This window comes from Sminthopsis crassicaudata, chromosome 4 (assembly GCF_048593235.1).
Source record: "Sminthopsis crassicaudata isolate SCR6 chromosome 4, ASM4859323v1, whole genome shotgun sequence".
Classification (NCBI taxonomy): Eukaryota; Metazoa; Chordata; class Mammalia; order Dasyuromorphia; family Dasyuridae; genus Sminthopsis; species Sminthopsis crassicaudata.
The window spans coordinates 173,937,952-173,964,102 of NC_133620.1; the positions used below are offsets into that span (position 1 = coordinate 173,937,952).

General features: G+C 32.3%; 1 protein-coding gene across 6 annotated transcripts in view; it reads right to left on the reverse strand.

Annotated features, from left to right (window-relative positions):
* TRMT11 (tRNA methyltransferase 11 homolog) overlaps positions 1-26,151 on the reverse strand; it is a 64,785-nt gene that overhangs the window by 2,224 nt on the left and 36,410 nt on the right. For 3 of the 6 annotated variants that reach the window (XM_074309908.1, XM_074309911.1, XM_074309910.1), the window contains 3 exons: positions 25,388-25,460; positions 25,108-25,239; positions 16,633-16,753 (listed from right to left, as the gene is read on the reverse strand). In XM_074309908.1, coding sequence (XP_074166009.1) covers positions 16,633-16,753; positions 25,108-25,239; positions 25,388-25,460 — 326 coding nt within the window. Of the gene's footprint in view, positions 1-8,027; positions 8,167-16,632; positions 16,754-23,652; positions 23,770-25,107; positions 25,240-25,387; positions 25,461-26,151 lie in introns of those variants that run through there. The other 3 variants (XR_012489199.1, XR_012489200.1, XM_074309909.1) reach the window with 3 other exon arrangements.

The window sequence follows — 26,151 nt, forward strand, 5'->3', positions numbered from 1 at the left end:
TTGTAAATATTTGTCAGACATAAAAATGTGGAGATAGGCACTAAGATATTATTAATAACAATTAACATTTATTTAGTATTTTATATTTTGCAAAGAGTGTTAGATACATGATCTCATTTGATCTTCATAGGAACCCTATGACCTAGGAAATATTATTCCCATTTTGCTCATGAGAAAAATTAAATGACTTACTTAGAATCATACAGCTAAATTTCTCCAGATCTTCTTGGTTACACTATCCACTTAGTATGCCAAACTACCTCCTATATAATGGTCCTCTAAGATGCCATATTTCAGCTGACAATCAATGCATATTTCTAACACATATTTTTAAGCATCTATTGTGTGGTTAAGTGTTGGAAAGCTGCAAAGAAAAGTAAAAAATAATTCCTGTTCTCTCTAAGTCTTGCTTCTTCTCTTATCTATCAGGTAGGCTACAACTTTACAAAGACCATTAGAGAAAGAAGTAATCCAAGAAATATATCCCTCTCAAATGACTAGCCCCAGGATCTAATATGAATGAAAGAGTTACTGATCCAATTTTTCTATCCACTACAGTCAGTGACCCAGTACTTAAAGAAATGGAAAATTTTCCCAGCTCCATTGCACTCAAGCCAACTTCACGGAGAGTAGTCTTGTTCTTTGAGAATGTTTCATTTCAGATATGACTATTGATAACTATATTAAAACGCAATTAATGAATAAGAAAGTGTTAAAGGCTTATCTTATTTAGTATATATGAATAAAAAACAAAGAAAAGTCTAGTGAAGGAATTTCTATTAAATCAAGATCACCATAATAAACTGACTGAATATAAATTGAATAATTTCTACCTAAATCTAAGGGACGGGGGTTTTAATAACAAAATTCTTCAAGGCTAAAAAGGGACTAAAAGAAATAATGTCATTAAAATAATGTGAATGTAAAGAAAGGTTAAGATGTCATGGGTCATGTCTATGAGAGGAACCAGTGACTAAAGATGAAACAGGGAAGCCCCTGAAAACACAAAAGTAACATTTTGGACTTGTGTCAAATAAAGGAACATAAAATTACATGCTATAATTTGCTTCCTATGTACAGTTTGTAGCCCAAATTCTCCTTACACTGTTTTAAAATGTACACACTACAACATAATATGTTTTATACTGAAAGGATGGAGAAGGGTGGACACGATAAAGATAAAAAAAAAAAAAAAACAGTATGTCACTTGTATGTGTGTATATACATATATTTATATGCCAGCCTACGTGAATAACTTATAAACTCTAACATTTACATGATGCTTTAAGGTTTACAGTGATCTTTCTTCTAACAACAATCCTGCAAGGGGAGCAAACCATTCTCCACATCAGAAAACTAATGTTTGTCAAAGTTAATTCGAATCTCCAGACTTTGGGTGTGGCTCTCTACACACACACACACACACACACACACACACACACACACACACACACACAGTGAACTATTTATGACTGTAAGAATTTATAGTGCCTCACTTCAGATAAATTCAATTCTCAATCTTCTGCTCCTCTCTATCTGCTCTTATCTTTTGTTAATGCCAGAGTAAACACTTAAGATGTTGATATTCAACTCTACATATCTTTCAACACTTGCAATGACTCTTCTCTATTCACATTCCCTGTTCTTCCTGATTCTGTTTCAACTCTCATCAATTAAACATCTCAAAGACAAAAGTGTTTCCTTAAAGAGGAGGACCTTCATCCTATTTCTTTCTCCTAGACTCAGGATTGCTTTTTGCTGGGACTCAGTATCTTGCTTCTCTGACTTCTTTAATATTCATGAAACTATGAGACTAACTCAATATTAAAAAGTCTTCATTCAAAGTAGCTGCTTCTTTTTCTTTCAGGTCACCAATTTTTAGCGGGAAAAAAAAAAGTGGAAGAAAAATAAAGATACCCAGAAAACCAAAGACGACTAAGAAAGGAAGGGATATGAGAAAAGATTACATCTGCCCTGGTTTATGGCTTCACACCTGTATCCTGTAAGTTGTAGATGAATAGAGGAAGCTAAAACAATTTCTTGAACTAAGCTCTGGTCTCAGAAAAGACAAGCAACATGGCATAATGGATGAATTCAAAAAGAGTTGGATTCATGTCCTGAATATTCTATATACCCATAATTGCAGACTAAATGTTAACTTGTTTTGGTGGAAAGAGTTTCCAAATTGTTAATTCCTGAAATTAATCACACCATGCCCTGGAAAAAAAAAAAAAAAAAAGCTGACGGGGGGAAGGAAGAGAGATGACACAAATAGATAACTATTATATATATTACATAATAAATGCATTAGAGAAGCATAAGATAAAATGCTATATGATTGGTAAGGGGGTTTCACTAAGTCATTCTTATAGGAGCCAACATTTGAATTAAACTTCAAAGTATGAGTACGAATTCAACAGGTAGAGAGAGAGATAGTGAAAGCCCTCCAGGCATAGGAAATAGCATGATGAAATGCAAGGAAGCAGTAAAATATAGGGTATATTCATGGGACAAAGAGTAATGAAGTTTGGCAAGAATATACCTGGAGGGAAGCAATATGGACCAAATTTGTAAAGGTAGACTGGTTCTGATTGTAGAGGGATTATAATGCCAGGTCAAAAAAAAAGGAAACTGCTCATTGGAAGACAAAGCCCCTGAAGATTTTTGAATGGAACCATGACATAATGAAATATTGAATACGAAAGTTTCTGGCAAAAGAAAATTTTCATAAGAAAGACTGGGAAGAGGGAAGGAGAGAGAGCAGGAGGGGTAAGAAAATGAGTTGAGACCAAGTGAGATTGTCAGAACATGTGGGTAATTTTTATACTAGGATAGAACAGTGGGAATAGAGAGAAGGGGATTAATGTGTTATAGATAAATCAGCAAGAGTTGGTATCTGACTGGGTATGGGTAAGAGAAAGGGAAAAATTCATATAATCCCAAAGTTATGAACAAAAGTAGCAAATCAGACAAATTATAGCTAAGATAAATGCTTCTAAAAGAAAAATGCTCACCATAATTTCTCTGTAATGATCATAAAAATATCTTAACCTTGAAAATTGCAATTTTACATATCATAGGAAATCAGCAAATTTAGAGTCTATAAAACTGAATAATATTCAATTCCAATTTATACAAAATGGAGTCCTATAAAGAGCATTAGACTTTGAGTCTGACCCATGTGACCTTAGGTAAATCGTCTGGGTCTCAGTTTGTTCATCTGTAAAGTAACAGTGCTGGACTATAAAATAATCTCTAAAGTACCTAACTCTAAAGCCTATGAGCATATTGATACTTTTTCTAAACAAAAGGCTGATGGGACTTTCAAAACAAAATAAGATTTAAAATCTACTAAATAGTAAAAAAATCTCAATCCTAAACTTTTAGACAGGATCGTGTTAACACAATGTCACCACAAAGTCAATTTCCTGTACCATCAATACTGCTAATTCTAAACATAATCCATATAGAGAAGTGAAGCATGATCCCTAAAGCAGAAATGGACTTCCAATACTTTTCTGTGTACCACTGCCCTCTGCTGACTAAGATTAGAAAATTCTTCTTGAAGTTTCCTTATTCAACAGGTTACACAGTTTAAACCAGAATTGACCACATATCCTGGGACCTAAGTGCTAAAGGTCAGGAGCTCTTGGATCTCACTGTTGAATAGTTTATCCATCATAAAGATGATCCAAACAATCTTTTCCCCACTGGAAAGGTATTTATTCTTACCAACTTATTTCTTAAACATAGATATATACAAATAGTTAGTTGGAAGAGATTTCACATTCTACTAATCTCCATCTGTGACCAACCAAGAACTAAAAACTTTACTTTAAAACAAGAGCAAAGAATGGACCTTATATACAAATAAACCCTTAACTGTTTATATGCCTAACAATACATCGGAGAATAAAATGGGATGTCCAAAATAAAGGATAAAAAGCATTAAAAAATAACTGATCTCAATTCCCAAAGCCATTGCCTGACATAATAAACGTTGATATTAAAGTTCATAAATGTCAAATTAAAAGAAACCTCAGGGCAGCTAGGTTGTAGTGGATAGAGTACTCCTGGAATCAGGGAGGACATGAGCTCAAATCTGGCCTCAAATACATAAATAAAATTTCTAGCTATGTGATCCTAGACAAGGCCCTTAAATGGAGGAGGAGGAGAAAAAGGAAGAGATGGAAAAGGAAAAAGAGGAGGAGGAGAAGAAAAGGGAGATGGGAGGAGAGAGGAAGGATGAAGGAGAAAGGAGAGGGACATATTTTCACCCCCTACTCTCGTTATACCCTTCTTTATAAATAAATGGCATTATTTAATTAATCAAACAGCAAGCGAGTATATACTATGTGAAAGACCCTAGGTACTGTGAAGAATATACAATAGTTTTATAAATCTTAGTCCCACATAAACTCATTCCTATTTAACTCAGCCCCAACTTTTCCTAGTACTTGTTTCCTTTTGACTTTACTTTTACTGGGTTCCTTAGAAGTTCCAGTCAAATATAGACTCCTCTCTTCACTCTGTAACCTCTCTGAAATAAATTAAACCTGACTTTTTGCTGAGGATCTTACAGTGGGGTCAGCAACCCTCCTGATTCTCTACTGCTATTTTGGATTTTTGTCCTGCCACAACATCGATCAGTAATTCTTCTCTTGGGAAGCCCATACAATTTTTATTTCAGCCACACATTTAATTGAGTGGTCATGCTTTATAAGTCACCATTAGTTGGAAAAGTTTTACCTTTAAGAACTTCAATTCCAAAAATTTCCTCTAAAACTATAATCTCTTCTCTTTCTACTTCTCCTACATCATCATTTCTAAGCCATCTCATTATTCTTAACATGACCAGTATCTCTCTCTTTTTTTTAATAGTTTTTATTTACCAGATATATGCATGGATAATTTCACAACATTGACAATAGCCAAACCTTTTGTTCTAATTTTTTCCCTTTCTTCCCCCCTCCCCCAGATGGTAGGTTGACCAATACAAGTTAAATATGTTAACTAAATATAATATATGTATACATATCCAAACAGTTGTTTTGTTGTACAAAAAGAATTGGACTTTGAAATAGGATACAATTATCCTGTGAAGGAAATACAAAATGCAGGTGGACAAAATTAGAGGGATTGGATGGTTCATAGTCATCTCCCAGAGTTCTCCTGCTCGGTGTAGCTGGTTCAGTTCATTACTGGTCTATTGGAACGGATCTAGTTCATCTCATTGTTGAAAATGGCCACATCCATCAGAAATGATCATCATATAGTATTGTTGTTTAAGTATACAATGATCTCCTGGTCCTACTCATTTCACTAAGCATCAGTTCATGACCAGTATCTCTTAATTCCTCTCTGTTTTCTCAGGCTACTACCAATATTTTGGCATCAAGAAGCTAAAACTTAGAAGATAACTGAGAAATCCTCTGGTCCAACCTACACTTGACTGAATTCCTTATGCCTCATCACAGACAATACAGCAGCCTCTGCCTGTAGAATTCCAATGGCAGAAAATGCACTGACTACTGAGGTAATAAATTCCATTATAGATAGCAATCACTGCTAGGAAATTTCTCCCCTATAACAAGCCTAAAATCTGCCATAACAGCTTCAATCCCTTGCTTCTACTTTTGTAATCTAGGGCCAAAAAACAATCCCTGTTCCATATGACAGTCCTTAAATACTTTCAGACTGTTATCCTGTCCTTTTCTCCAAAGCTAGAGACCCCCATTTCCTTCAACCAATCTTCTTACAGCAATTCTTTTCCTATTTTATATAATGGACCCTTTTGGAAGTCTGGTGAAGTCTAAGGACTACTCAGAATAATGTTTTTAAATATATAAAATACTTGGGATCACAAAATAAACCAATTATCAAAATACTTTGAAAAAAAAAAAAAAAAAAAAAAAAAAAAGGTCCCAGATCCCAGGTCTCTATGCTATGGTATGGATTCCAGTACTCTTACCATCTTAATCACAATCAAGCTTCTGTCCTTTCTAACATGTGGTACCTGATAATATTCCAGGTGTAGTTTCATCATAGTGGAATAATTCCGTTCCTTTTCCTATACACTATGCCTCTCAAAGACGCCTTATTTCACTTTGGGCACTGCCATATATCTCTGTTAACTCATATATTACAGCTATAGTTAATTAGTCTTCTTCTTCCCCTAATTTCTTTTTACAGGAATCATTATCTATTTATACTTCTCACCCTTATACTTTTTTTTTTTTTTTGGTTGAGGCTAGGGTTAAGTGACTTGCCCAAGGTCACACAGCTAGGAAGTGTTAAGTGTCTGAGACCAGATTTGAACTTGGGTCCTCCTGAATTCAAGGCTGGTGCTCTATCCACTGCGCCACCTAGCCGCCCCCTCACCCTTATACTTGTAGAGTTAATTTTTTGAACTCAAATATAACACTTTGCATCTATCTCTATTAAATCCCACCTTCCCTGATTTGGCCCATTGCTCTGCCTTATTAATAGTTTTTTTGGATCCTGATTTTGTCATTTAACATTCTAGCTATTCTTTCTAGCTTTATGAAATCTGCAAATTTGATAAACAAGCTATCTAGGGCCTAATTCAAATTACTTCCCTACCTACCAAGTCTTAAATTGAAAATAGACCATTTCAACAGTGTGATATTATAAACCCATAAATGTTATGTTTAGCTAAGAGCTTTTCCATGCCTATTCTCAAATACCATGTGTTTCCATAATAAGTCACAATACCATACTGAATCCTTTTATTTGTCTTTTATTGATTCCACATCACATTCAAAAAGTTTAGCCAATGGAGAAGAAAAGCTATAGTTTTAAATGTCACCAGGTCAAAGAAAGTGTTCTTGTGAGATGAAGTGAGCTGAATATTTCTGTAATCAGGGACAGAGAAGCCAAAATGGTTGAGATAGGGGATGATTAATGAAGCAAGGTCCTAGAGGGGACTGGGGGTGGGGTAAGGAAAAAGGTGTCAGGGCATAAGTAGAAGTTATACTTAGCAGTAAAAAGAGAGCAAGTGAAGTGAGAAAGTAGGTACAAGAAGGAGTGGGAGGAGCTTGTTATATACATATTTTTAGTAAGAAAAAAATTATGTCAATAACCACTGATTTCACAGAGAGCAGAACAGAAAATAAGGTGTCAAGAACAATATCTATTTGTGAATCTAGGTAACTAAGAGAGTAATAATGCCTCTTTTAGGCAGTCAGAGTTAAAGTACATATTATTTATAAACTGAACTACTGGGTCAGCTTTCCAGTGCAAACACTGGCCCTTCCTCTCTTCATTCAATTTTTTCTAACCACCACCAGAGTAATATTTGTAATACATTTAACCATATCATTCCCATACCTAAAAAAAATAATAATAATTTTAATGGATATTCATTGTTTACTGATTTGTCCTGCCATTTAAGCTACTCCAGTTGGGCTACAATTTATCTGTACCTTATTATAGATTGATTCTAGTCACAAATTCCATATTCTAGCCAAAATATTCATTATTCTTCAATCCCATTCAGAAATTTTTATCTCAATAACTTTAAAACACACACACACACACACACACACACACACACACACACACACACACACCACTTCTTTCAAACTCAGCCCAGGTGATTCCTCCTCCACAGTGACTTCTTTAATTCAACCTATCTATAAGTAATCTCCCTCACCTCAAATTTCTTATAAATCCATTCTATTCAGACCTCTCATACATTTCTTAAATACTTATTCAACATGACAATCACCTTTATATTTGTCTTAGTACATTTCTACTAGATAATAAATACCTGGAAGTAAAACTATATATTGTTTCATTATTGTATTTCTGTGTCTAGCACAATATAACATAGGCACTTGATAAGTGATTGTTGGTTAAGGTTGCAATTTCTTTAACAATATCATCTAATTTAGCCAATGTATAAACTGCTTTGAGAATTACTCTTTTATCAAACTATAAATTCCATGAAGGAACTGTCTCTATTTTAAGAATCAACTCATGATCTGAGAATGAAATATACTTACTCAACATTCAGTTGTTAAATAATGAAAATTCCCAGATGGCAGGTGACTTGCACCTATTTAGTTTGCTTTATGTAATTAGCTATTCGTCCAACATGATCCTCACTGAAGTTAAAATCCCATCTTTCTGGTAAGTTCTCTACTACAAAAACAAAAAACAAGGATATTTGTTAATTTTGCCACATAATCATAACATCAGTGGCAATTCCTAAAGCTACTTTTCAAACTATAAGATGACTATTTGTAAAGAACAGGTGATTTGTCCCAAAAAGGCATTATTTGGGAAATGGACAAAGATTCAATGATGCTAATCTAAATAAATCTATGATACTGGAGCAAGCCAAATGACTTTTATTTTATTTATAGGTCAGGTTAAAGTTGTTCCTTTACTCATGTCACTTCTTGATAATGAGATAATGATTTCTTCCATATCACTGGCATTAACTTCAGATCATTTATATTTTCCTAAGTGACAGCAGTTTATATAAAATAGCAGCTTTCACTGAAAACTTCTAAATGCAAATGGCTTAGGAAGCATCTTCTAAGTAAAATCCAGTGATGCTGAGAGCAAAGTGAAAACCACCTAATGTAATACTTATCTATTTTTATCAACTATCATTAAGACTCCTTAATTACAGTGGAGACTAGAGGTATGTGATATATTCTTAAAGAAATATTAAAATGAAAGCAACAAGAGGCAAAAGATGAGAAAGAAGAGTTGAGAAAAGCAGCAGGTAATTTTTTTGTTTTTAAATTAATATAGAAATGAAACATAAATGATGTTGCTGAATTTGGTGGGCCTCAGTTCAGCTTCAGGGTAATTACCCATGTCCGGCTTTTGTTTAAAAATCCTGCTACCCTTATCAAAGCTTCCCACTGTTCGACATCTGGTACTGGACAGTAGCTATAGAAACCACTTGTGCTGAAGTTATACAACTATAAACAGCACTAAGCAATTTCCAAACCAAGGACAAGCAGGTCAAAAGTCTGGCACCCAATACTGGTAAATAGAAAACTCCCAACATTAATCTTAATGAGAACCTGAATGTCACAAGGTGAGGTTGGAAATCTTTATTCAGTAAGTCTAATGTTTATATATTTACAAATTTATTCTTTTCAAAAGTTCATTTTTTAATTATTCTCACCTTTACCTATAACTTTTAAGGAATTTTTTTTTAACATTCTCAGTTCTAGAATTCTAAACCATAAGCAATAATTCCTATAACATATTAAAATTTTTAATACCCAGAACTCAGCATCAAGTATAAGAATCAATTGTAACAATAATAGCTCAGAGTTCTATAGTTTAAGGTTCATTCACAATGAACTTCAGGTGCTTCAGGTATTATCTCAATTTTATTGATCAAGAAATTGAGACTATATAGAATTCTGGGACTTATATAAAACTAGTAAGTATTAGGAGCAGGATTCAAACCTGGACCTCTCCACCCTTTTCATTACACTAGGATGCCTCTCTGAAGAAGTTCAGAATAAGGCAATAGATTTCTAACAAAAGGTTCTGCAGTCCTCAGTGTACCACAGGGGCACCCTACTCAAACATCTATAGCTTTATTATTAAACTTGAAGCCTAAAAGAGCACCAGGCAAGAGTTTATTGCCAATTTAATATACTTACTATGACTAAAGTTTAATTATAATCCAAGAAAACCAAGTTGTTTATCTTTAGTTCAAACCAACAATTAAAAAAAAAAACCACAGTATTTATATTTTAGGCCAGATATACTAACAGATTTTTTAAAATTGGAAATATTGATACCCATGTGAATTTTAGAAAATGCCTACACATACCAAGAGAAACAAAGCTTTAGGAATAAAAATTAGAATTATAATGGATTTTAATTGTTGAGAATTTTGTATGAGAATAGAATGATAATCCATATTTGATCTAAGAAAAATGCTAGGGGGGCAACTAGGTGGCGCAGTGGATGGAGCACCAGCTCTGAATTCAGGAGGACCCGAGTTCAAATTTGGGCTTAAACACTTAACACTTCCTAGCTGTGTGACCCTGGGCAAGTCACTTAACCCCAGACTCAGGGGGAAAAAAAATGAATTAGAAAAATGCTAGGAAGACTATTCTACATTAAATATTGAATAAAGAACAAGAGAAAATGCTATAACATGAAGAAAACATTATTCAAGTAATTATACAATGTAAAGAGTTCTGGTTATTAAATAGAACTGAAACTCACCTGAATATGTACAATCATGATACTATTTATAGTTCTTCCATTTTTCTTTTTCAAAACTCACTTCCATTTCTATTTTATCATACTGTGAGACAGATTTATACCTAAGATTCTACCATCACTGATACATGAAGAATTTTCTAAAGACTCTAAGTGGAAGAAAAAATTATTCATAATGATTGACCCTTTTATTTCCCTTCAGAGAAACGAATGATACTGTAAATAACATTGAATAATAACCAAATTATGCCAAACATACCAGTATCTAAGTAACAGTAACTTAAAGAAAAAACAAACTGACCAATAGGAAAATAAAAATAGTTGTCATACTTGTCCTTGGGTTGAACAGGAATCAGAGTTTATAACCCAATGTAAAGGAATATAAACTATATTCATCTATATCTCTTTGTATGACATATATCACATATATGCACACAAATATATTTCTCCTAGGCAAATATTTCTCAAGGAAATTGTACATCCCTCTTATATGTAATACTTAATATCTAAACTCATCATCATAAGGTTTAATTTATTTCCCTCCAGGATATTCTTAAGCCATCTCTGTCTCTAGGGATACCACCATCTTGCAAACAACTGACCTCAAGGTCATCCTTGATTCCTCTCTTTTCTCCCATGTCTAAATAATTGTTACAATCTGGACAGTTCTTTCTCCATCGTTTTAAAATAGGATCCCTTTCTCAACAGCAAAATCCCTCATCTTTGGCCACATTCCACTCTGATTTATTACAATCTTCTCATCACACTTTCCATTTAGAAGAGTCTTCTTCCCAATAAATCCAAAACAGAGAAACTAACAATTTTTGCCTTGTCCCTATGTCCACAGTATTTTCTTCATTAGGGCCTTTGAATTAGCATATTAATCTATGAGAATAATCACATCTTGTACAATACATATAGGTTTTTCTGGATTACAATTAAAGATTTATAACAAGTACAAATATTTAAATAATTTTAAAGATATAGATCCCTGCTTAATTATGCTTTTCATGAACAGAACATTTCAAAATAAGAATTAGCACACTACACAGAATAGTGGTTTACATCCTAGAAACTTTTAAAAATTTACTAGAAATAAAACTGAGATTAGTATTTTGATTTATGCTACACAAAACTTGTGGGATTTTACCATTTTTCTCATTTTATTGTACCTGGTGAAGACTATTTTACATAAAGAAAGTAAAATACTAATTGATAATCATCACAAAATGCAATAAGGACAATGATTATTCAAAAACAAAAGAAAAAACATAAATAACCTGAGACTATATAAAGAGAATATATAAAGAGAATAAAATTCCTTAGTATCCATTAAGAGTTAACTATGAATTTCATACTGTCCCTAAGACAAAGATACTTATATAGCATCTTAAGTTTTATGTTTTAAAAACATTTTCTCCATGTCAAAGTATTGTTCTTATTTTCTAAATAAAGAACCCAAGGTTCAAGGACTAAGTGATTTAATCATAATAATACAACTTAATTTCAACTTCAACTGCTATTGGTTCTTGCCTATATAAACAGTTCATAATCTATAGAGGAGTAAGGTAATTATACTGGAAAAAATATAATTTAGAATACAAGTATATACAATAACAAGAAAATAGTAAAACAATTACTCTGAAAGAACTAGGAACTCTCTTCAGCATAATGTCTAATTAGGATTTGAAAAGACTAATGATGAAACATACTTTTGCTGAACTACATATGTTTATAATAGTTGTTTTGCTTTTCTTTTGTTCTCAGTTGTGGAGAGGAGGATTCAGGTAGAAGGGTGAGAAGAAAGATTCTTGCTGATTAGAAAAAATTTAATGTCATTTTAAAAAAATTATATGAGTATATAAGAAAAGAATAAAATCAGAAATTAGATCAATAATTCCCAAAGGCACTTACAAGAATAATCTGGTAGTTACTATCTTTGGAGCTCTTTAGGGGGAGAAGATATGAAAAGATAACACATTATTAATTAATTAAGACACACATTACTGACAATGAACAAACTGCTTGATGTTTTTGGCTTTGTAATGAACCTTTATTGAGTTCATCTGGGTTATCAAGAAAATACTTTTTACTACTGAGACCCAGTGGTCAAGTTTAAATAGTCTATCCAATAACTTACCACAAAAACAGTTTTTGTAATCCACATTTTCACCAAGCATCCATTTCAATGCTAGTCTTTTCAGATTTAAAAACAGAAATTCCAAAAGGGTAAAAAGAACAATTTATATCAACATAACAAATATTGATGTTAAACGTGTCTAACATATTACAACCCAGAAATGGAGAGAAAATACACAAAAGTATAAAAATTTATAATTAATGATATTCTGGAGCCAAAGTCAATAGTGCTGGACAAGCACAAAGGCAATTTGTTAGAGAAATGAGAACTGTTTGACAGTTTTATGTCATCTCTTGCATTATAAAGGACTAGGACCTTAATAACAGTTACATACATTCCTCTTTATAACGTGAAGGTAAAAATAAAGCAATTTATTTCCAACTAAACACCATTACTTAACATAACAAACTAAAGAATGTTCATAATTAATTGTAGACAACTCCAAATGAGGCAATAATGAAAATGGGAAATTCACTTCTTAGAAAGCAAAAATCATGTTACAGGGGGACAGCTATAGGATGCTCCTTGATAAAATAGCTTGAGGCAGCTAGCCAATTATTAACATTAACATTAATGCCTACAAAGTATCCTGGAAAGTTTCCCTTTCCATTTTTAGTATGTGGTTTAAAATAATAATTTAAAAGCTACCTCAGCTTTATCCCTACCTTTTCTTTCTAGTCCCAAATGAATTTGCCTAGAGGGAGATTCCTTTAGAAAAAGGATGAAATACACTGGAAATAAATTAAGTTCCAGAAGGGGAAAAAAGGTAAAAGGTCCACCACAGATCTTATTTCTGTCATAAAAATAGAAATTATGGGCTTATTGTGCTGAACAACTAAATTTGAAAAAGTCCAATAAATTATGTTTCATTTTCTATTTCTTTGGAACATGTTTCAAATAGCCATCATCGTCCAGAGTTAAGGGACAATTTATATTGTTCAAATAACAACAACAAAAAATTTTCATTTGATTTGTTTTACTTCCAGCACAGTCCTGATGGTAAGATTACACCTCTGCTTCTCCCTGAAGCACTATATGTCATTTATACAAATTATATAGTTAAAAAAATAATCAAACATTTCAAATTTATGCATCTAAATCAATGTAACATAATTCAACATAATAGCCATAAAAGACTATTTGCTTATTACAATGATGCTACCATTGCTCAAAATACTCTGGGAGGAATTACTGGATTGGAATTGCCTTCAGAGACAGCATTACATCCTTCTGAATATACTCAATAAAAGCAAATATTAACTTTTAAAATTAAAAGTCATTTGAAGCCAAATACAGCTAACAAGATGAGAGTTCAAACCAAACAATATTTTGAGAGGCAAAAAAAAAAAAAAAAAAAAAAAAAAAAGTGAGTCAGAAAAAATAATGAAATCAGTAAATGTGAGACTTCTTTTCCAAGTCTCAAAAAATGACTTTGAAAGTCATCTGGTAAGATGGGCAACCATTGAACACAGTCATAGAGTGGGGTGAGGATCTAAACTCAGGAAACAGAACATCTCCCACTACATTACAGAGTTCCTTTCATCAATTAAAATTTTAAAGAGGTAGGGTTCATCAAAAAAGACCCCTTCAAAAATCAACTAAACCAACAAAAAAGATAGAGAAAGGAAGAGTAGACTGATCCATGATCATTAAGAGACAACTGATACATTAGAAAACAACCTTATTAAAAAGCCCTTCCTTGAATGAATTAAATAGAATGAACAAAACATATATGTGTGTGTAATTAATGAAAAAATAGATTTCATGATAACCTAAAAGAGTTAAAGAATTAAGGAGGAAGCAAAAGTAAATTAACAGTTCTTGAGAAAGGATACCACAAATTAGTGTTATTCAGATTAAGAGAGAATGACTCAAGGGTAAGTAGGAGAAAAAAAATTCAGATAACTTCATAATATGAACTAGAAGATAGGTAGATAGATGGGCAGACAGAAAGAAAATTAATAATAATTCATGCAGACTCAACTTGGGATAGGAAAGGGAAAAAAAAAAGGCAGGGAAATAAGTCCATAGGTTAACACTGGGATCAAATAAGTATAAGCAAAATTAACTGCAAGAAATAAGCATTGATTTAAGAAAGAAGGGAAACCATTAAGCTGAATGTACTTTTGGGAAAACTAGATTTTAAAGGCCCAAAGGTTAGGAATATGAAGGAAATAGAATGCTATTGCATTGTAATAAAATTTTAAAGGGACAGTTTCAGAGAAACCTGGAAGGATGTCTATGAACTAATGCAAAGCAGTCAGTAAAACAAGGAAAGTAATTTATAGAAAATAATACTGCAAAGAGAAAAAAAAAACCTTTGAAATATATAAAGTCTCCGATCAATGCAATGACTATTAGAGAAATAATAATAAAACTAGCTATCATAGAGGTGATAGACTCAAGATGTAGAATAAGACATGTTTTAAGACACTTGATAGGGCTCTGTAAATACTCATTGAAATAGCCAATGTGAGAATTTGTTTTGCTTAAAGATATATATATATATATATATATATATATATATATATATATATATATATATATATATATATATATATATATATATATATATATATATATATTTGTTATAAGGAGTTCTCCCCCACCCCAACCATGAGGATAAAAAGTTGAGAAGGAGAAAGAATCTGAGGATATAGAACCCCTCCAAAAAGAAAAGAATGAAAAGATAATCAATGAAGTATTTTTCAAATGAATTAAAAAAAAAAAAAAAAACCCAGAAGAAAGGCCAGAAAGAAACAGTGATAATCAGGACAACTTTGAAAGTTACATGCTGAATATATTATATATATTTAAAAGATAAACAAGTCTTAAACAGCATAGATTCACAGTTTCATTTACAATCCTTATTAACTATCATACTTTGTAGATGGAAATATATTTACTGTTTGTTAAATTCAGAATTAAAATAAGTAGTTTTTTAAAAAAAAAATTATGCTCTACTAGACCTGGCACTTGGCATATTTACACATATAGATATTACTTTATCTTTATTCTGTTATTTTTAAATTTATAATTCTTTTTCTCCTTTTAAATATGCCCCAGAAAACACATGCTTTCACACACACACACACACACACACACACACACATCCATACGTCATAGTCTTAAGGGGAAAATTAAAGTATATACTTTTAAAGAAATATGATAGCTAAGTAATCAAAATATATGAAGTTTCCAAAAAGAATAATTAAAATGATCAAAAATCATAAGAAAGGATGTTCCAAATAATTAGTAAGAGACATTAAAAGAATTCTTAAGTTTCATCTCACAGCCCTCAAAAAAACAAAAATAGTTAATGATGAATAGGTAGTTAGGAAGCATAGCTAATAGATCCCTAGAGTCAGAAAGACTTCTCTTCCTGAGTTCAAATCTAGCGTCCCTGGGAAAGTCACTTAAGCCTGATTGTCATAGCTTCTTCATCTATAAAATGAGCTTGAGATGGAAATGGCAAACCACACTACCATCTCTGCCAAATTCCAAAAGGAGTTACAAAGAGTCCAATATGACTAAAAATGACTAATCAATAACAAATCAATGTTGAAAGGGGCTATGAAGAGGTAAACAAGTCAATATTCTTGCTAATAAGGCTTCAACCTTTCAGAAAAACAATTTATAAATAGGTAAGAAAAGTAACTAAACTATTAATACTTTTCTCATGCAATGGTTCTACTACTGAAATCTTTAAGGAAACCAAAACTGAAGAAAAAGGTGTCATATACACCAAAATAATTATAGCAGCATTTTTGGTTGTAGCAAAAAACCAGAAACTATAAAATTACCTATCCATTAGAAAACAGCTGAATAAATGGTGAAATAGGAATGTAATGGAATATGACTGCAACACAAAATGACTAATATGAGGAATTCAGAGTTTATACAAACTCATAGAGAACAAAGTAAGCAGAAACAAGAGAACAATACTCACACTGACTAAAATAATAAACAAAATAAAATAAAAACAACACTGGATTCAAATTAATTGTAATGGCCACTCTTACACCTGGGGGTCTAATGAAACACTCTTTCCTCCTTTCATTAGAGGTCAGAGACTAGAGGCATGGAATTTATTATGCACTATCAGAAACAATGGCTAATATCAGCAGATTTTTCTTAAATGTCTTTGTTTTGGGAAGAGTGTATTTTTAAAAAGATGACTCTGATCTGAGAAAAAAAAAAGTTAACAATAAGATTTTTAAAAACAACTATATTTCTTTTAAAAAAAGACTAGATCAATTTACCTCAAAGTCTTTCACCTTTTCCATAGTTATCAAACGCCTTGCTGTATGACTGGAAAGTCTCTGCTCACAGTTGCTAATGAGTTTCAGGCATGGGTGTCGTGGTACTATCTCTTCCATGTATCTGGAAAGAATAAACCCACTGAAATAAACTTAGGAATATGTGTGTCCCAAACTGATAAATGGGGATTATTCAACTTTACTTAATTTTACACACTTCCACCTTAGTCTATACTACCTTACTTCCCTAAAATAGCATGTGCTAATTGCTCTAAAAATTCATGACAAAAGAATATACATTATTTAAAACAACAATTATTAATAATAATACAAAATATAAACAAATAAAAAACTTATTTGAGATACATAAAGAAAATAGCTTTTTTATTGTAGGTACCAAAGACATTCATTAAATAATTTATAAGTAGTAGCTTTGTCATTACAATTTACCAAAAATAGAAAAATGTCTTCAATTTTTTTTTAGTTGAGCTAATGAGCAAAGTATAATTAGCCTCTTAGTAATAATATTCAGTCAGTTCTTTAAAAAAAAAAAAAAAAACTAGCTTATGAGACAGAAGATCAATGTTTTGACCCCATTGTTACACTAACAGGGAAAAACTTGAATAATTTGCTTAAAAGATCTCTCCATAAAATAAGGGCAAATTAATGTCAATAATGGTTAAAATTCTTTCCAGTTCTAACATTCTCTAATACTTTCCTATATGAACCCTTGGCTTCACAGTATGTTAAGTCACCCTATACATTCTTATTTTAAAACTTTAAAACTTTAAATCAGGACTCAACAATATAATATATACAAAGAATAATACTAAGACATCATGTTCATCTAAATAAAAAAGAATGTTCCCAGGTATTTTAATTAAATTGTGCTTATGTATAAAATTTAAACTACTTAAATTTCCAAAATTAATTATTCTAAACTTCCCTAAAATCTATTTCTTCCCGTTAAATGACCTTTAGAGATAACACAGAATACCTAATTCCAAATTAGTAACCTTTAGATAATGTTTACAGGAAAGCTAATGCATCTTTCAAAAATTATTAAATTTTTACCTTTCAATAAATAAGTGATTTACATAAAGGACTGGAGATATAGTATTAATTAAGATTCTATACCTCAGATACAGCCACTATCTTGATTTGTGTTACATTGCTATACATATTTGTCATAAGGTAGATTTTCATTAAGTGGGAAATAAAGTGGTAGGTTGGGGGGGAGGGGACAATGATAGCTATGAGGGAAAAGAGTTTCAATAAAATAGCTTTAAAGTTGCAAAGAGGGTGGAAAGGATAAGTACAGTTGGGTCAGAAGTAGACCAATTTGTTACTACCTGATTAAACATCTATTTTAAAAAAGAAAGAAATATGGTAGAAGTTCACAGTTTCATGTATCTTCTTTCCTCTCTTCCATTTCAAGAATCAAAATGTTTGTGATTGTTCATGACTGTTAAAGTCACAATAAAAAAACTACAATAAAATTTAGGTTTTAAAAAAATTTATAGCAATATTTTTGTAGTAACAAAGAAAAAGAAGCAAAGTAGATGCCTATCAACATGGGAATACACATATATACACATAAATACATATACATACACATTTGTATGTATGCATACGTGTTTATATACAGATACACAAAAATTTACACAGAGAAACACACTTATTTACCTATTTGTGTGTGGTTTTGGTTTTTCCCTCATAATAATAGTATTTAGCACACTGCTTTCACATAGGAGCTTAATAAATACTTGTTTTTGAACCATTGAATTAATATATTTTTAGCCAAAATAGACTATTGTCTGTTCTCACTTCTCATACTGTCTCATATTTAAATCCTTCCTCAGAAAAATGACTGAAAATTTATCTATTCTTTTAAGGCCCAACTGGCAAATCACTTAAATTATGATCTTGTCTGTGATCTCTGAAAGATCTTAGAATGGGAGAAGCACTCTGGTCAGAGAAGGGCATTTGTTCCTATTTTCAAAAAAGAAAAACATTGTTGATTCTACCGATTAGAGGCCACTGAGCTTGGCCTTACTTTTTAGCAAAATTCTAAACCTTTAGGAAAAAAATTAGTTAGCAGACATCTCAAAAAACTGTGATACAAAAGTTCAGCATGGTTTCCTCAAGAATAGGTCATGACAGACTGAAGCTCTAGGAAAAAGGTAGAAGTGAAGACAAAAGAATTGTATATTTGTAGAAAGGTAATAAAGCTAAAAGGATCACTGAAAATACCAAGTGAATATAAAAAGAGGGAGGGAAAAGAAGACAATGAAGAAGTGGGTCTTTGGTTATACATAACTATTTGATAAGGTATATACCTTATCAAAAATTATTAAACTAAGAAGCCTGCAAACAAAAATATCCAATATACATCCTTTATCATTTTAGAAATACTATAAGTAATTAATACAATTAAAGCTAGTATAATAATTCTAAAGACAGAATTTCAATCATAATTAAATGCTAGAAAATTGGAGAAATGCAGGTTCATATAGTTACTGCTAAAATTTATCCCTATAGAAAAAAAAGGCTATAGGGATTAGAAACTATAGAAAAAAAATTCCCTTTTAAAACTCAGTTTGCCTGTGCCAGAAGGAAAATACTTCCATATACATATGTGCCTATAAACTCCTTCTCTGACAGATGGCATATGTACAAACCCACCTGTCATTTCAGGCATCAGCAGACCCCCAAAAAAGATTTTTGTCTTGACTGCTTTTATGTTGCCTATTAGCTACCCACATACATACTCAGAATAATAAGATCACTCTGGACAAGGAAATCTATAGTCTTGTTAACCATTATATCAGAAGTTGGCAAAAGTAACTTTCAATAACCTAATCCACTCTAAAAAATTAATTAATTTCAATGCATGTTGCTTCTAATATGTAATGGGCTTCCCTACTATTCCAAGCAAAGTAGACTCCATGCCACTGCTCTTTAAAACCTTGTTTATGATCATGATTATATGATTATAGGTGGCATTGAAAGATGGACAATGGACATGGGGTCAAAAGGGCTAAGGTTCATTCCCTTCTATTTCTTCTGCTACACTCTCACTAGCTGCATAACTACAGGCAAATGAGTTTATCCTTTCAGAGCCTAAATGTCTCTATATGTGTAAAACAGAAAATAATATTTTTGTACCTTCCTCGAAATGGATTATTGTGAGAAAGGCACTTTAAAAATACTATAGCATCATATAAATGTAGATCATTATTATCATATACAAACTCAGCAAAAGAATAATAAGAATTCTAAAATAACAATTATTTCTAGTTCAATTTGAAAAAAATAAACTTCTTTGGTGCTTGTGAATAATGATGAAAGATGATCATCATTACTTATTCAAATATTTATTACCTTTAATCATTAACATACATATGATTCTACAAATTATGATTATTTATAAAAACAAGGAAAACCCCTACAACACTGGGAGAACTCCAGGCACAAAAATCATGAAAGAAAATGGACAAAAGTTGAACAGGATAAAAAGGTACTAATGTGTTGTAGTTCAGATTGTTAGAGGGAAAACACATATTAGCAAGATGACAAATCCACCTGAGTATAACTAAACCTGTGCCAGTGACAACGTACTTCATTAAACTTTCACAAATAAAACTCCTTTCTCAGTTTTACCTTTTTTTTTTTTTTTTCCCTGAAGCAATTGGGATTAAGTGACTTGCCCAGAGTCACATAGTTAGGAAACGTTGTGTTTGAGAACAGATTTGAACTCAGGTCTTATTGACTTCAGGGCTGGTGCTCTATCTATCCACTGAGCCACCTAGCTGCCCCTTTACCTTTTTTTTTTTCTTCAAAAAGATATAATGCACTCAAAACAATGACCAACCACACTGAGAATATCAACTGAAGAACTCAACCAGAGCATTTCTGATTGATATCTTTGTACAATAATTGACAAGAAGGCTTTGGTTAAATAAGAAATTATATCTAATACAAAATAAAATGAAAAATGCCCAAGATTCAGTGTTTTAATTAGTCTTCAGTGGCTACCCAGAAACTTTTCCAAGGGAAAGAAAGTAACCCAAAAGAGCGGGAAGTAAAGAATACCAGCAGTAGCAAAGAAGCATCAAATATTTCTGATCTCTGCATGTTAGCTCCTTGATAATGAGGAAATTTTGTTTTTGTTGTTTTTGGATTCACTAAAGCTACAACAGCATCTTGTACACCATAGTCACTCAAATGTGTGTGGAGCTGAATAGAAAAGCATGTCTACACTTTTCATGTGAAATTACTTCGGAATTGATGCATTTTGTTTTTGCATTATAAATATTTACAGATTACTCCCACTTCACAAGAGATTTCATGTAGCAAGGTAAAAAAGTTAAGTAAAAGTAATGTGATGACTTCATCTGAAAGTACATGCAGCATTTCATATCTGTAGCACTCCCCTCATCTCTCTTTTTAAAAAATTAAATGAAATTTATTTTCTCTCCATTTCATCCTCTCATCCTATCAGGAGGGGAAAAAAAAGAATTCCTAATATGCATCCTTAAAGAACAAGAACCCTCAATTACTGTAAAATATATATATTATATTTATATATAAATTGTGTGTATATGTATGTGTATACAGATATACACAATTGCATACACACAATCTAATTATCTCCTTCAATCAGTTATTTTTTTTTCTATAAGAGATAGCATTTTCTACCATCTGAAATCATGGACGATAATTGTACTGACCATAGTTCTTAGAGCTTTCAAAAATATTTGTTTTTGTGATATTATTGCTATTGTATTTATTGTTCTCCTGTTTCCATTCATTTGATTCTTCCTCATTTTACAAAAGTCTACAAAATAATTGATTAAAAATTAAGAATTGTCACAGAAGGATAGGGGAAAGAAGCAAGTGTTAGAGAAAAGAAAGAGAGAATGAAAGGAAGAAAGGGAAAAGGGGAAAAGAGAGAAGTAGAGCCAAAGAAAATAGAAGAAAGCAATTAAAATCAGCAACATTATCAGCAAACAGCAGATTCTAAAAGCAGGAAAGACTCGAGTCAAGAACAAAGACAAGAAAAATTTTTAAAATAAGAGAGAAGCCTAAATCAGTAGTGTAAACAGTGGTAGAAATTCAGAGGCAGATACTCTGAACAGAGAGAAGGAACCTTCTAAGACCCAGAAGCTACAATCGCTCTGTACTTTGCAAATGAAATCAATAAATACCTCAAAACTATAACTTTAAAGGCCAAGAAAATCCTTATTTTATGTGTATCTGGGGATCAGGGAAGGTAATACCAGAGCAAATGGTTTCTTGTACCTTATCACCCCCTAAAACAATAAAAAGGAACACTAAATGGTATATAATTCAGCAACTAGAGGTATGAATATAACTGTATAAACAATATAATGACATATTAAGTCATTTGTTCTATCCCCTACCATTTATAGATGTATCTAGTTATAACAAAATAAAATAACAATGTTGATTTGAAGCCTTCAAGAAAAAGCTGAATTACATGAGGTATATTTTGAGACTTATACATTATAATTCATCCTAAAATTACTCAGCTAATTAAACTAAGGCATCAAGAATAATTCCCTCTCTGAGAGTTTCAGATAAATAACAATATATTGTACTATTAGTGATTTCTTCAACAAACAAATCCCTGAGAAATAAATACAATATCTATTTTCCTTCTGAGCAAACATACACAAATATAAATTGTGAACCCAAGTATGTACAATTAAAAAGATCATAATTTGGAAAGTTCTGGGCTCTCTTGACAAACTAAGGTTATGCTGTATAGTATGTACTAAGATGAGTTTTCTTTTAACTAAAATATTTAGGGTGATATATATTGACCTAAGAAATCCTATACTGGGTCAAAGCAGTTATCTATCCACTCTGATATTTTCTCTGATGGAGGCAGAAAGAATGTGGGTTATCTTTTGTGATATCACTTCCAAAGAATATAAAGTTATCCAAACATCCCTAGCATCCTTTAACTTATAATGGTTTCATCATCTAGAAATTTATCAAATCCCTTTCAAAATTTTTATTATTTTAGACTAATACTTTCTAGCTGTCACCCACTCTGCAAAGCAGCATTATATTTTTACTTGCCCCTCTGTCTCCTTTATTCCAGTCTCTGATAAAGAGTAGCCCCCCCCTTTTCTCTAAGACCATCTACAGGTATCCTTGATCTGATCCTCTCCTATCTTCTCCAGGAGATTGCCCCCATCACAATCCTGTTTCCCTTTAATCTTTATTCTTGCCCTATATATTATTTTCTTTCCTGATGCCTATAAATATGACTTAGTTTCTATTGTCTCTATTACTCATTTTTCCTTTTTTAACGAAAATCTTACAAAAAGCCATCTATAATGTATCTTGACTTCCTCTTCTCTCACACTCTTCTAAATCCTCTTTAATCTGGCATCTGACCTCAGCACTCAACTGAAACTTTTCTTTCTCAAGTTACTGATGATATTTTGATTGTCAAATCTAATGTTCTATTCTCAACCCTCATTCTTTTTATGTCTCTGCAACACCTGACACTGTGGACTATCCTATCCTCCTGGAGAACACACTCTGTCCTGAGACTTCTCTTTGCTCTCAATAGCCTCTGACTTAAGGATTTCATCAGCTTATCACCTCTTAAAATTTTCGTTTTATTGTTTGTTGTTGTTGTTGTTTTGCTGAGGCAATTAGAGTTAAGTGACTTGCCCGGGGTCACAGAGCCAGGAAGTGTTAAGTGTCTGATGCCAGATCTGAACTCAAGTCCTCCAGACCTCAGGGCTGGTGCATGCATTATTGTTAATGCACCATCTTTCTAGTCACCAGGTCTGCATTTCAGTCATCCTTGACTTTTCACTATCATTTACTCCGCATATAAAGAGGTGCCCAATCTTGTCACCCCTATCTCCACATTTCTCACATACTTTACTTCTCTCCACTCAGACTACTACTACTACTCCAGCTCATGTCCTCATCACTTTTGGATTGAATAAAACGACAGCCTCCATATTGGCCTACCTTTCCAAGTGTCTCCCCACTCCAATCCATCCAACACACAGCTGCCAAAGTGATTTTTTCTAAAGTCCAGGTCTGACCATGTCCCCTACTCAAGAAACTCCATTGGCTCTTTGTTACCTGAAGAATCAAATACAAACTCCTGTTTGGCATTTAAAGCTCTTCACAATCTGGTTCCTTTTATCTTTCTAGTTCTCCTATACATTACTGCCTCCCTCCCTGACTGCCTTCAGAACTCAGTTCAAGCTCCACTTTTTGTAGAAGGCCATTTCAGGACCCTCTAGTGCTCCTCTTATAAATTATCTACACTGCATCTATCTTGTATATGTCTATCAATGTACATATTGTCTCCCCTAGAATGTGAACTATCAGAGGGCAGATTTCACTTCCATCTTTGTATCCTCAACACATAACACAGTATCTAGCATACAATGCTGGCCTTATAAATGCTTTTTGAATACTTAAAATGACTGCTTTCAAATACTAAGTTGAAGTATTCTGAGATTTTTCACTTTCTGAAGTTCTATAAATTCTTGTTGATTACTTAACTTATTAAAATGACTGCTTTCAAATACCAAATTTGAGCCTCGTGTAGAAATTAAAATTTGACAAATGTCAGAAGGAAAGTATAAAGAAATATATAGTCATAACTTTTAAAGTTTCCTAAATATGATGGAATATTACATGATAACAGGAATGCTAAGAAAAAAAATGTTAAGAGTATAGGCTATGGGTTACAAGGACAGAGCAATGTGACCTCCCCCAACAACGTTCAGCCTAACAGCTCACATTTGTCTGGCAACCTAAATTCCCCTGCTTTATACCTTTACATTGCCATAGTACTTTGTTTTATGCTCCAGAATCTTTTTAGAAAAAATAACAAACTTTATCCTAATAAGCAATTAATAAGGCAATTCTGTATGCATCTCTTAAAGCTCTAGACTCTCTTCTCTTTGCTCTCTATAATATCTGATTTGGTGATCACATCAATTCTTATGTTTGTGTAATTACTTTTCGATTTTTTTTTTCTTTTCAAAAAGACCTTTTTTGGGATATAGTCTCTAGTCAGAACAATGATTGTACAATTTATACAACTGTACAGTTGCACAAATTGATTAGATATGCAGGATCCAAAAATAAAAGTCTGAGAAACCAAAAATTTAAAAAGTAGCTATAATGTGTTCACATGCTGCTAAGCTTTGTATAACAAAGCATTCATTCAACAAATATTTATCAAGTCTAAATAAACCAAAGAGCTAGAGAGACAAGGGCCAAATAAACAAGATTGTGCTGTGTATAGAAACTAAAGACTTTCACTCCAGTTGAAATACCAAGACTCCTATTCCAGACACAACTAAAATTAAGAAAGAAAAAAAAAATCAATAATACAAGTTATACTGGGAACACAGATATATTACAAAGGGAATAAAAAGATAAAATTCTCCAAAGGATACATACTCTGGTGTATACACTGGAAGCCAATAGACTAATCTTCCACCAAGAACAAGAGTTTCTGCAGCAAAATTTAGAAGATCTACAAACATATCGCTCAGATGATAGTTGAAGGAAACAGGAATGTGGCTTTCTGGGCTAAACAAAAAATGCCACAAGAATATGCTTAGTGAAACACTGTGAAATTTTTTTTTAAAATAAAGTTTAATAAAGAAAAGCAACAATCATCCCAAAATTGGAAAAACTTAAATTTTAACAAGTACATAGTTACTTAAAGTTTACTTACCACTTTTCTATCCCTTTTGGTATTTCTTTCTGTGAACCCGTTTTTCTAGTAGATTCTCTGATACCATAGGGAGCTAAGCAGAAAACACAGGTAACATTGACTACCAAAATTCATCCTTATAACTTTAAAAAATATACCTACATTGAAATAATGCTTGGGCAATTTTTTTGCACTCTTGTTAGCAGTAATAATTCATTCCAGTAAAATAGGAATAATAGCACCTATTTCCAAATGTTGTTTTGAGAATCAAATGAAATAACTTTAAAATGCCTAATGTAGGGCCTGGCACACAGCAAATATTTAATAAATGCTAATTTTTTCCCTCCTATATCAAAGGATTGTGGTGAAGACCAAATGAGATAACATTTTTTAACAAACAAACTTTGCAAACTCAAACCACATAAATGTTGGCTATTATATAAATGCTAGTTATTATTTATAATATTTATAGGTTAGGCAGTTCAGTTAGGCAGTGTCCACACTAAGCAGTGGCTGATGGAGGAATAAAATTTAGGAAAAAGACTAAGCAAAGCAAGGGTTGAAAGGAAAAACATGCATCAGCATCTATGGTATAATGTAAAGAAACTGAATTTGGAATTAGAAGAGGTGGGTTCTTTTCCTGATTCTGCTGTTTATTAGATTATTCTTGGGAAAGTCACCTAAATTCACTGAGTCACTTTTTCCTCATCTATAAAATAGCTAATAACATAAGCCAAAACAACTTCACAGGATTATTGTGAAGAACAAAGTGGTAAAAAGAGGTA